Raw genomic sequence first — 12,863 nt, forward strand, 5'->3', positions numbered from 1 at the left:
GAGATTTTGGGAACGAGCTAAGTTAGGTACGTCATGTATGTAGAATGATATTGTACTTCCCGAAACAAAGATGGTGGACGAAACAGGGGTGAGCATATTATGCATGTATAGAATGAAGAAATGTCTGCTACTCTGATGGCCCTGTATTTGATAATTTTTTCAAGCAAGTCGTTTGAAATGTCAGGCTGCCAATTACATTAAATTACAGGATCACTTTCTTTCTTATTTGTCTTTAAGGAACGGGTGAAAGATGGCAAGTCTCCTGTTCAAGACGCCGCGAAAGAAGTTTTGGTCAGGCCAGTAAGTTGAGAACAAATCAATTTACTCCTGGATTAAAGTTCTTTTCAGAATGATGTAAACATTATGTCAAAGCCGAAATGGTGTCCTTTGCTCCAGGACTATCCGAACGTCTTCTATTTTCCTTGTCTTTATAAATCTGGGAGACGCTTTATAATTCCAGAGGGTCAACCGTAACAGATTGCACTCATACCCTTATAGTAGCCAATTTTTGAGAACCTCCACCGTTTTTTCACACAAAGAATTTTGAACCAAGAAAATATCCGTGGTGCTTTATTGTATCTGCCAACAGGGAAAGATGCAACAAAATTATAGCTCTCCTCCATTTCTGAGCAAATGGAAGGAGTTTAAGTGGATATTGAAAAATCGTTATTAATATACCTTGGCTGCCACGCATGCTTTTGGTTTTACTCATTCCTTGGACCCTAGAAGTCTGGCTTTTGTATGAGTTAATTAAGACAACAGCTTCCCTTGCCTCCAGATTTTCACATACACCATGTTCCTCACCAAGATGCGTACTCACTGCACCCTTATTGGCATCAACCCTAAAGCATATGCTGGTCATCCTTTCTGTAGGGGAGGGGCCAGTCTTTTGCATGTCAATCTGGCATTCCCCTCGAGGGGGACTGACGATCAGATACAATACTCCAATGCCTCACCATGCCCCCCTTACCATACGACTACGATCCGCTGACTTCCTCTGCAAAGCCATTCTCACTCCTAATCACCACACTTTTAAGTGTGGTGATTAAAACATCATTTCAGTTCACTATTCACAATCCAGGGTTTGGGCCATTGATTTATTAGTTTTGTTATGCATTTGTATATTATATTCTGTATCTATAAATTGTGTACTTTGTATTAAAGACTGTCTAACCCCAATTGTGTAACTGTGCATAGTGGTTTAGTAGATTTTTCTAACTCACTGAATACAACTATTGTAAACATAAGTACACTCTCTTATACTGTAACCCTTGGAGTTTTCAAGATTCTCATCTCTTATCTGTTTGGCTACAAAGGCATGCGTGGGTATTTATACCTTACATGGTATACAGCTGTACATTGTACTTGAATTAATTATTAGAGAATTTTTGTGTGTCTCGTAGTGATGTTTACCATCTTTTATCAGGCTGTAGTCCAGCATGTTAATGTTGAAGGATATTGGAAAACCAAGAAAGATATTTTAGTTCCAAGCATTAAGGGAGTCCTAGAGGCCACAAACTTCCGTGAGGTGATAAAATCAGATTTATTATGTCTTTGTGGTTTTTTATTCCTCCAAAATGCCAAACACTAATTTAAAAATATTTGGCAGCTTGTGATGCTGACGTTTGAAGCAAAAGATCATCTTCTGAATCTTGGAGTCTTTGAAGAAGTTGATATGCTGATTGACACAAGCACAGGTATTCACATTGAAAGTCATGATCAGGCATAGCACAAGAGGCTAATGTTGATTCCAAATTTGAAATGAATGTTATTGTTGGAAGGGAAGGGAGCCCTTGCAAAGAGTCTTTTAGTCTTCCCTTCATTTTTGTGACTCCTTGTAACCCGCTGACTCCCAGGATTGAGACTTCAAAGGGGCAGTTTCACGGTTTTGTGGATGTCCAAGCTTTGGCGCTAGCAGTTGTAAATATTATAATGGTTTTTTACTGAACCAGATGATGTTCATTAATCACTGAGAGTATTACAGCAAGTACACTGAATGACTAAGGCCTAAATTTGGTGGAAGATTTGGTTTACATAGCAAATATCAAATTTAATGTTGGCCTTGAATTTACTACATGTATGGGTCGAACATTTTATCCTACGCAAGAGTTGTCATAATGCATGAGTTATCTATCCGCATGCAGTAGGTTCATAACACAAAGGAAATGATTGCAAAAGTAATTCCAATGAGTAAATACACTTCTATGGCATTGTTTTCTTTTCCTGAATCAATGTTTTTGATTGTTTAAATAACAATGGAATTAATTGGGCTGACGTGACCGTTTGCCCATGCACAGAGACGTGAAACTCTCCCTTTAACACCAGATGATTTTACTTGTCAATGAGAGGCATGTCAGGTGTGAGTAGGTTAAAAAACTAAGCTACAATCCTGGACAAAAATTGTTGAAACTTTTCTCAAGTTTCATTCTTTTGGACAATAATAATTTTAACAAAAGTCCCAACAATACCTGACCCCCCCTAATCCCCACCCAAGACAATGTTGTTTGTGGAGAAGTGAAAACAACCAAGCTATTCCTCAAAATTGTTTTTGGGGGAGAGTGGACCCACATCATGAACATCATTTACTTCATGGATTAAGGAGGTAAACAGTGTCTCAACAATTTTGTTTAGGATTGTAGGTCACTATGCTTGTTTGGGATATGTAGCTGGATAGCGCAATGCTGTAAGTGGGCCATAGACTGGTGGAACTCAACTAGACAAATACAAAGTACAAGAAATACAGACACTCAGTTTTGCCAACCAAGGTCTTGGTGCCATTCAGATTTGCTTGAGGGCTGTACATTGTAATCAAACTGGAAAAAATAAGATTTACAAATCTAGGACTTGAAGTTCTGCCGTAGATACATAACAAGGATAGTAACATTCTTTTATAATTATATTCAGGTCTTTGAAATAAGCAATTGACACAAACTTTTAAATTTAGTGGGCCAGATGCTATAGAGTAGGGTGTGCTGAATTAGCCAATTATAACAACCGTACTGACCGTCTAAGAGATACATTCAGATTCAATTCACATTGTTTCAAAATGTTAACCATTTTCAATTTCCCCATTTAAATATGAATCAAACTACTATCTTGAAATACTAACAACATTTTTTGTAGGTTCATCAGCACTCCCAAATGGGTATGATGTCACATTTTATGTAAAAGAAAAGAAGTTTGTAACGAGCAGTGCAGGAACACAGATTGGCAACAATGAAGGGAGCATGGTCAGTTGAACATTTTATCCAAAACACGACCTGTGAGTTTATTGAAGGGCTTCGAAAACATTCCACAAAATTTCTGTCCCTCTGTGGTCCAAACAAAGGTTCAAATTTTTGGAGGAGAACATTTAAATAGCATACAAAAAAAAAAACAAGCTACATGTACAGCTGTAATTGCCTTTAAGTTATTAGTAGGTTAATTAACTCGTTGAATCCTAGGGGTTTGACTTAATAGATCTGTCTAATGCCAGATGATTTTCCTCGTCAGTGGGAGCTGAGGATGGAGACAATGCACGGTAGCTTTTTAGATTTAAAGCTGGAACAAACAGAAGATTTTTGATGAAGAATGTAGCCGTCAAGATAGAATGTAAAATGTATTTATTAATGTAATATTTTAATGTATACCGGTATGTACAGTATGCAGGAGCTCATGAATACATCTGTAACCTTGAAGCTTTTAACCCTGGTTCAGAGCTGGGTTTTTTTTAATTTAAGAACTTCATTATTTTGATGTATCGTAGCTCATGCATTTTCCCGCTCGTGGAGCTTCGACCATATTTTTGTCCATATTTGGGCATAAAATTGGTGTCCTAAAATCCCCAGCTTTGTTCCAAGGAAAAGAGTTGCAAGTTACACGCTTCAACGTCATGTGCTTCTGATGTATAAAGGTACCAGATTGTTTAGTACCTTGCAAGAAATGAGTAAAATTCTCTTTGTAGACATTTGGTTCTCGCCTCAACAATGTTTTCGGAAGGGCAGAACAAGTTAAAGCAGACATGACATTTGGTACAAGAACGCGGATGTCATATCAGGTAAGAGCTCTAAAAGTATTTATTGAATTCTATAGTGTCACAAAATTTCACAGCTTCTGTACATTTTATGCTATGTTGACATTTGGTCCATCATTTTGTGAAAAGGATCTTATTAAGCAATGATGATGTTAAGGAAATTGAGAACAGATAGTTGCTGCACGAGTCCCACTACAAGCAACCTTTGAACACTTGCGAAATGATTACAATACGTGGCTCAATTATTTATATTTTCAGATGACATCCTTGTGGCTGTTGTCGTCATTGTCGCTTAAGCTTCTTGTCCCTTGCCAATCAAAAATGACAACTAGCAAATGAAAATGGAGAAATAATATTTTTTTATTATTTCTATGTATCTGATCTTTTAAGCTCTCAATGTTTTCCCCTGACCTTTTCAGCTTGCGTTTTTCAAGCCCACACCAGGGAATCCTGATAGAAGGTTGGTCTCTCTGCTGATCTTTTGAGTACAGTTTCTATGGTTACTTGAAAAGTTCATTTGTTGTCTGGATATTTGTGTGAAATGTCCATGCTAAAAGGTTTAAAGTATATTTTCATTTTTATTTTATTTTGCAGTTTTACTATTTCGGCTCAAAAATCAACCACCGATGTACCAATGTGTTCACACCAGGAAGCAACTCAAGGAGTCTCCATTGATTTTATGGTAACCACTGATTCAAAATATTCAAGATACAGTACAATCTTATTGACTTTGTCTCTTTATTGATTGTTTCATCCATTGCTGAATCATCTTGCCAATCATCGCTATTGCAGCAGTAGGTGCAATTGGCATTGTAATAAATTACCGGTAAATTGCTATCATTGTCGTTGTCACCGTCACAATCATCATTTCCATTTTCATTATTATTATCTTAATTATTATCATCACCATCATGGTAGTCATTGTCATTAGTATAATATACTAAAACAGTGGATAGCGCGTTCAACGATGCGTTGAATGTGCACACTGATTGGCTACTCAAACTCCGGATATCCTTTGTTATTCACCTCCAAGCAATTTGCGTGGAATTTGCACCTGAAAATGTTGTAATCTTTGCAGGAATAAATGAGTTAAAATCATCTGTTTGTGCTGTATTATCCCACTGTTTTAGTATATACTCAAACAACTATAGACCTCAGTGTTGGGGGCTAGTGGTGGGTATTTACTGAGCCGCGATGTGACGAGGTAAATATCCACCACTAGCCCCCAACACTGAGGTGAATAGTTGTTTGAGTATATATATAGTTGTTTGAGTATATTCCACTTCGGTGAATGGTTGCTAATTATCATTATCTGCAAAAAATCTCAGTGCAGTGAAGGGTGGAGAGGAAGTGGAGAGTGGAGAGCAATCTTGGGTATGCTCCCCTTGAAACTTATCTCTAAAAAGTCATTTTTGCCTCGAGAAGATATTTTACAAAGCTGTCTTCTTTTTTTCATTCTAGTTTCCCTCGTTCATTGGTCAGCATCTCTTATCGTGGGAAGGGATGTGGCGTGATGTTACTGGACTGTCCAAGAATGCATCTTTTGCCATCCGAGAACAAGCAGGCCATTCTCTTAAAAGTTCCCTTAAGGTAAAAAGACTTAAAGCCAATTGAGCTCCATCTCTGAGCCTTTTGACGAAGATGTTCAAAGAGTTCTTTTTTTCACTTGCATTTGAACAGACACCAACATTAATTTCTTTTCGTACGTTCATTCATTTAGCATGTGCTCATAGTAGACGAAAGGGACAACATGGCGTTGCCAAGCGAAGGATACCTTTTTAGGCTTTCTCAGGTTTGTTTAAGATTTTCAGGGGATACAAAATGTTGAGTTCTTCTGGGGTTGTTGATCGTTTCTCTTACACAGCAGCTGACCCGTTTTACCATAAATATTTTGCGAGAAAAACAAAGGCCGTGCGCGATGCTCAGAAAGATTCATTGCTTCCACACTCAAGCGTCTTTTCTTGTCGACTAGCCTACGTGTAGCTGTACCCTTGATACTTCCGAAATTAATTGTTTGGCATAGACTTAATTTATGTCCGCTTTACTGCTCAGAAATTGATCCAAATATTTGTTCTGAGTTTGTTCCAAAAATTGTTTGTGGAAAGGAAAGAACGTACTCTCCTTGTCTATCTTCGCTTTATTTACACTACGCATCGCGCGCTTTTAGCGTCTTTTTGGAGACGAGCAAGAGAGCGCGTACCGCTAGCCACGCATGACGGGCCGTAAGGATGCGGCGCGTGATCAGCGTTCTACGCTTGTCTCGTAATTGCCTCCGCTTCTTTTATAAAACAACATCAGTAAAGGCACTTCTGCTGTTGGTATGTAAAGAATGTAAATGTTATTTGTTTGGGTCGTGTCGTACCTCATTGAACCGGGGCTTCAGGATTGGCCAAAAGAACAATAGAACGAACAAAGATAACAATGGATTTAGCAAAGAAAACAATAGGAAGTACGACACTGTACAGCCAATGAAATATAGTGTTCAACAAGAGGTACGACCCTACCCATTACTTTACCTACGGAACACCGTAAGAGCGCTCAGGAGCTCGTTCAACATGTGTCCGTTTAATCCGGATCGAATTGGAATTTGTCAGTGTTGGTTTAACTGGAGTGGGGAAACCGGAGAAAAACCTCTCAGAGCAAGGAGAGAACCAACAACAAACTCAACCCACAAATGACGCCGGGAAAGGGAATCGAACTCTGGCCACATTGGTGTTAGGCTTGTTCCTCTCGGCATTTTTTGAACCACCTACTGTAGAGGCAACTACTGTAGGTTGTCCATATCTTTTAACATCAGCCTCCGTTTCTATTTTTTCGTTAAGCGCCGTTTATTTGCCGGGGAAGTGAAGTTTTCGTCTGTGGTGTTAAATTTCAAATTGCTACCGTTCAATTTTCCATATTTTTGGCCATTTTAGGAACTGGCTGGGTTAGGAGGAGATGTGCGGTTTCTAAAGAACAACCTGGAATATCAACACAGTGTAAAAGTTCTCAAAGATGTGGTAAGTGAGCTGTCCGTCCGTTGGGCCTCGCGCTGGTAGGCCGCAAGTCAGACCGTTCGGAAGTAGTTTTTATCCAGCTGCTATTTATTTTTTTTATTCTGCCGCGAATACTGTCCGCGAAGGAATAGTTCTGCGCCCGGCTTTATCTTAATTCGGTGTGATCACTTAAGACACAGACGTCGTAGAGCTTCTAGGTAAATTTCAAGAAAGGTAAACATAGTGTTTTGAAAAAGTACTACCACAAGCGGATTGCTTGTAAGCCAATTTTTGTATGGCTTTGTATGCGTCGACTGGTCATTGACACTGAACTGGTCCCCAATAACCAAAGATACCTTTACTTTTGCAATATCATTATCATCATTATCGTTATCGTCATCAATATCGTTATTTATAAGCAATGATTTAGTAAACCATAAACAAGTAAAAATTACCGATAGAAAAGAACGACGTTTCGGTGACATCGTGACACCATTTTCAAGTTCAACTGCAATAAACTCAATGTCCAGTCGGACTCAATTCAAGCAAAACTATTTGCGTGATCTTGCATATCTATTGGAACTATGTAAATCTTGAGCGAACAATTTTCTGACAGTTTATTCTATTGCATTTGAACTTGAAAATGGTGTCACGATGTCACCGAAACGTCGTTCTTTTCTATCGCTAATATCGTTATTATTATCATTATCGGTATCGTTATCATTGTCTTTATCGTTATCATTATCATGATCGTTATCGTTATCGCTTTCATTATCGTTATCATTATCGTTAACATTACATCGGCATCTTTTTCGCATGACACTTCTTCTCGTGCTTTTTCATTATTGTTTCCAGATAATTTCTTGGTCTCTTCAAGGAGGACATCTTCATCCATTGTTTGGCACACCCTCAAGAATCAACGACAGGTGGCCACAGTGATTTTAACGCTAACTCATTTCTTCTGAGACACTAAGAGCGGATGCTCAACAGAATTTAACTATGTTGCTCTGCCATCTCAATTCTTCTTGCGCCTTAAACACTTTTTCTCGCCTTGTTTTCCCTTTTTTTCTGTCACGTAGATTTTTCCTAGGTGGTCCTTTGTCCGTCCGTGGCTTTAACTTGAAGGGCATTGGGCCGAAAAGTGGGGGTAAGATTTGTACTTTGTTTGATTAAAACAGTCTTGTGCGTAAATAAATAAATAAATAAATAAATGAATGAATGTGTCTCTGTTTTTCGAAGTGGTACGACATTTTTAAATGACATGCAAAAAATGAGCTGGCAAAACGCAAATTTTCATCATCGCGTTTACCGTTTGCCGTGGACGCGATGCTAAATGTCTGTAAAAACTCGTAGACCAACTATGATTATTTGAAGATGTGGCGAGACGTTTGCATAGTAATCAGTAACCACGCCAATTCGCCAGAGCAAAACAAAGGGCTAACGCTCGAAACGTCAGCTTTTAGAATCTCTGTACGGTGGCCAATTTACATTATCAACTCCGTTGATAAAACCAAATTTTTGTATACTACTTCCCCACCGACGCAGCACCACAGTTTCTTTAGAAACTACCCCTTCATTTATGGCAAATGGGCCTACTTTATTTCAACTGTCAGTCGTGCTACCACACGGTAATCTTGTAAAACAATGTTCCAGTCATAACTTTTATGGCAATTTGTAATACTGATAATTTTACTGTGTATAAATAAATAAATAAATAAATAAATAAATAAATAAATAAATAAATAAATAAATTATGTACGTCACTTAACAGTTTCTGCTTTTTGGTTAGGTGATTCCCTTGGCAATGATACTTATTGGGCAGCAGGTCTTCACCTCTACACTCCATTACCGTTCAGACCTGCGCAAGGTGGATTGGGTGACCGGTTCAAGACACATTTGTTCTTGAATAGTGGCAATCTGGTGTCTCTTAGCGGAAGTATGCCCTTGCGCTTTTATGATAATACACTTGCTGTATTTGCTTATTCCGTGTCGTTTAAATTCTTCATCTCGTTTCTTATACTGAATCTTGTATCTAACCCACAACAATTTTCTGGCAGGTCTTCCCTGGCGTAACAGACCGGCTGTGTTGAGGGAGAAAATCCGCTGGTCATGTGGTGCTGGGCTCGTGTTGTTATTAGGTATCGCTCGATTGGAGCTGAATTACTGTGTTCCTCTTGGAGCACAAAGTTCGGACAGGTACTGTAACCGACTTTTTAAAACATTTTCTTCAACATGAAGACGCACAGTAAAAGGCGAGGTACCTTCTTGTTTTTTAAATCAATCCTCAGTCACTTTCCTCGCCCAGGAAATATCTTTTTTAAGAGTCCTATTTTCTGTTTTTCTGTTTTTTAATCACAGTCTTGGATTATGAGTTGTACTTGAATGAACTGATTTGCCAAAGTTCGTTGAAGCGTTCGGTTTTAGGCAGATTGTTCAGTGGTTTCTGGCTCGTAATTGAAGTATAAAAAATCCGTGGCTCAAGAACGTCAATCCCCGTGCTTAATCTCCCTATTAATGGCCTAGTTCCCACGAATCTGCTATCGCTCGATGGTAGAACAATCGGAAAGTCACAGGCTTTACTACTACTTCTCGGAGCACTCGCGATTTTTCCCGACTATCCCCGAAATATGATCGAAAAAAATTCGTCTGTCCATTATCCGTTATCATGTGGCATCTTCGGCTCTATTACCGAGAGCCGTTGTTATAATCGCTTCTGATCATGCGCGGCCGACTGAGCGGCCTTTACAGCGAGTGGGATCCCCGCATCCGAGGTCACTAGTGGCCAACTTCCCCGAGCGCTTGACTAATTTCCCTCTTTCCATTTCAAACGCCTGATACGAAGGCTATGATGTTTCGAACTGGTTTGAAGGACAAATTTAAGAATGAGAATCGAAAATTCATCGCCGTGTTAGCGTGTACTCCACATAATGGTCATTTTACGCCATTTATAAGCAAACAAGCAGAAAAGAAATCCCCGAAACTGCTAAAATTCAAAACGAGGAGAGAACAGAGTTTTTAGCCGTCAACCCTGTCATTGTGTGTTTTCTTGCGTTACATCGCACTCATTGTCGGCAGAGGAAGGTCATATATGAAGTACCTACCTCAGGGTTTTTACTGTTTACTGACTCAATTTTACTAACATTGATTTTGGTTTCTCTGTTTGTGTGTTTCAGTGTAAATCATGGCGTTCAAATCGGTGTTGGAATCAACTTCCTTTGACGAAGCGATCATTCGAAATGTATCAATGTAATATTAGGAACTGGACAGCAGGAAGAAAGGGAGTAGGAACTTGGAACGTTTCACAAGCAGACGAGTAATAGTCCGCCATGGCGGAAAATGAACACCATCCAATGAGAGACAAAACACAGACATCCTTGTGGCAATGACAGGCACGAATCCAGTGATCTTGATCTTTGAAATAACGGCGACAAGACAAAAGACCAACTTCACTCGAAGGCTTCTTTTTCGATAGGACGTTTTCAACCAGCCTCTAGGGACACCAGTAACAATAGAGAAATGTACGACTTCTGGTGGACGAACAAAAGAAGCTACATCTTTGTTTTCGTCCACCAACATGGCGGTGATGACGTCACGTGAAAACCTCCTATACCTTTAAGCCTTATTACGGCAGATGTGGGCGCCGCTCAAATCCCATAACTGGCCTCAAGTGATACTGTAGCCTACGTAGCAAGCGCTAAAAGGGGAGAGAAAGAGGGATGCAGAGCGAGTGCTGAAATGGAAGTCCAGTCCTCTTCTACAACATTCGCTCTGGCACCCTCTTTCCCTCAACTATTAAAGCTTTACAGAACTTTGGAGCGCACGTGCGCGTGCATTTGCACGAACCCCCAGCGTTGGGATGCGGTCTGCGAGCGATATCGTCTACCGGGACTATGCGTTTAATGAACCTTCATACGCTTGTTAGAGCAAGAATTGTCAAATTGAAACAAAAAAATATGATGATTTGCCACATGTGAAGATAACACTGTCACATGATCAGATATTAGAGAATTTAAGATCTACAACGGCAACGGTTGACGAAAACGTCATCTCACCCAAAGTCTCGTTCACGTCCTACAATATGGGTGAAGTATCCTAAAAATAAATTGGTACGAGCGGTTTCAGACTTAAAATAGAGAATGAAGGATTCTCTGTTGCATGCTTACGTGGTCGTCAAAACCTCAAATTTGGTGAGTTCACGTCGTCGTTATGCAGAGGACCTCTAAGGTACGTGCTAAAATCTGTGCTGCACGTGCAGCACGATTATTTATGCTCTTTTAACCAATGATATTAATGTTTTGTGATGATGTCGTAGTCGTAGCCGTTGCCGTTTCTTAAATTTTCTTTCTCTTAAAGAGAGAGACCAGCATTAAAGAATACGCAGGACTTTAGTTTCACGACTGGTTTTATTTTGGTCGGGAAAGTTTCGTGGACTAGAGCAAAAAAACACGTGTCTGCCCTCGATTTTGGTCAGGGTGGATAGTTCTGACGTGACGTGTAATAATTAATGACTAGTGGGAAGATGATCTTTGAGTGCAAGCGGTATTGGGTTACAGGCAGTCGTTGAGAATTTAAACGCGTTATAAGACTTTGTATGGGAAATAAAATACCGTCGATTATGAAGCCTAAAAAAACGCTCAATTTAACGTTGATTCAATAAAATGAATAAAACTGACTCTCCTCTGGTGTATTCTTGTGCGTTTTGGTGCTTATTTTACCGTTTCGGGAATTCCGTGTTTTAACTGTCCTAAGACGAAGTCAGGCAGCACACTAAGATTTCGACCGTAAGCTCGCGTAGCCCGCGTAGTCAGCTCAGAGACGGCTTGCGCCTCGAAAATCCATCTCAGCTGCGATTTTTTTCACGCAAAGCTAAAGCCCCATCATTTGCGAACCTCAGTGAATGTTTCGTCGTCAAAAATCCCCACGCACTTAGCTGGAAATCAGCATTTTCTGCTTCCGATTCCACGATAGCTGATGAATTTAACAGCTGATGATCTTGTGAATGGTCACGGAGCTTGGGTCCGAGGTCAAATTAACTCCACCCGATGAGGTACAGTCATTTTATGTACAACACTTACCCCATCCCCCAAGCGGCGCTCGTAGCAATGGAGCTGTTCGAGAAGCCACAACCATATTTGGTAACTCACTTGACCAAAACAGAAAATGCCTAAAAACTCAGCGAGTTAACTATGTTTTTCCCAATTTTTAACTCAACCGTACGAGAACAGTCTATCAAAATCTGAAGCATGGATTTTAAAGAAAGTTATTTCTCAAAAAAATTATGACGTCATAAGACCCTCCTTTGATGCACTTTTCAAACTGTCAGTTCCATTTTTTGTCCAAATAGAAATTCCATTCTTCAGTTTACGAAAAATGATGGGGCGGTTCGCATCCGGTGAAAAAAAGCGCCTATTCCTTTCTTTCCATGTTTTTCACTGAAACGCACGGCAGAGGACTGGGACTAGTTGAGCATGCCCCTTCTGGTTGAATTGCATTCTCGTCCCCATCGCCCCTTTCGTTTCTCTTAGTCGGCGGGGCCTTAGTGATGTCAGATTACCAGTGAAAAAGTAAGTACTACGTGTAAGACTACGTATATTGTCCCGACTTTACCAGTGTTACTATGTGTAAGGCAATTGGTCCATAACTATGTGTAAGGCTGCGTATGTATGTACCTGTCCTTAGCTTGTCTTCTGTAACCCCATAACTTGTTTTACCCAATAACTTCTGTTATCTTGTAATTTTTGTGACCCCGACTGTAACCCCGTAACTTTTGTAACCCCGTTGGACTCTTCAATAAATAGATTCCTCAAATAGCATTCTCAGAGGATTGACTAAGAGATATAACAAGCGTTCCTGGGATGAAGTCACAAACATCTCCA

At 39.7% G+C, this 12,863-nt stretch overlaps 1 protein-coding gene across 1 annotated transcript; it reads left to right on the forward strand.

The window, feature by feature from the left end:
- The first annotated feature begins 16 nt into the window (after positions 1–16).
- LOC137969750 (sorting and assembly machinery component 50 homolog) lies at positions 17–11,659 on the forward strand. The gene is made up of 16 exons (XM_068816104.1): positions 17–88; positions 238–300; positions 1,427–1,528; positions 1,610–1,697; positions 3,124–3,230; positions 3,944–4,036; positions 4,432–4,472; positions 4,607–4,694; positions 5,474–5,602; positions 5,733–5,804; positions 6,928–7,011; positions 7,843–7,913; positions 8,067–8,134; positions 8,777–8,923; positions 9,045–9,183; positions 10,161–11,659. Exons 1-16 carry the CDS (start codon positions 71–73, stop codon positions 10,204–10,206), a joined length of 1,356 nt encoding a protein of 451 aa, XP_068672205.1. The 5' UTR covers positions 17–70; the 3' UTR covers positions 10,207–11,659.
- The last annotated feature ends 1,204 nt before the right edge of the window (positions 11,660–12,863 follow it).

Source organism: Montipora foliosa, chromosome 9 (assembly GCF_036669935.1).
Source record: "Montipora foliosa isolate CH-2021 chromosome 9, ASM3666993v2, whole genome shotgun sequence".
Taxonomy (NCBI): Eukaryota; Metazoa; Cnidaria; class Anthozoa; order Scleractinia; family Acroporidae; genus Montipora; species Montipora foliosa.

Bases quoted from the DNA above. Each gene is read 5' to 3' on its own strand.
- LOC137969750 (XM_068816104.1), top strand. The intron at 1,529-1,609 runs GTGATAAAATCA...AATATTTGGCAG, and splicing joins AGGCCACAAACTTCCGTGAG to CTTGTGATGCTGACGTTTGA. The intron at 7,914-8,066 runs GTGGCCACAGTG...TCTGTCACGTAG, and splicing joins CCCTCAAGAATCAACGACAG to ATTTTTCCTAGGTGGTCCTT.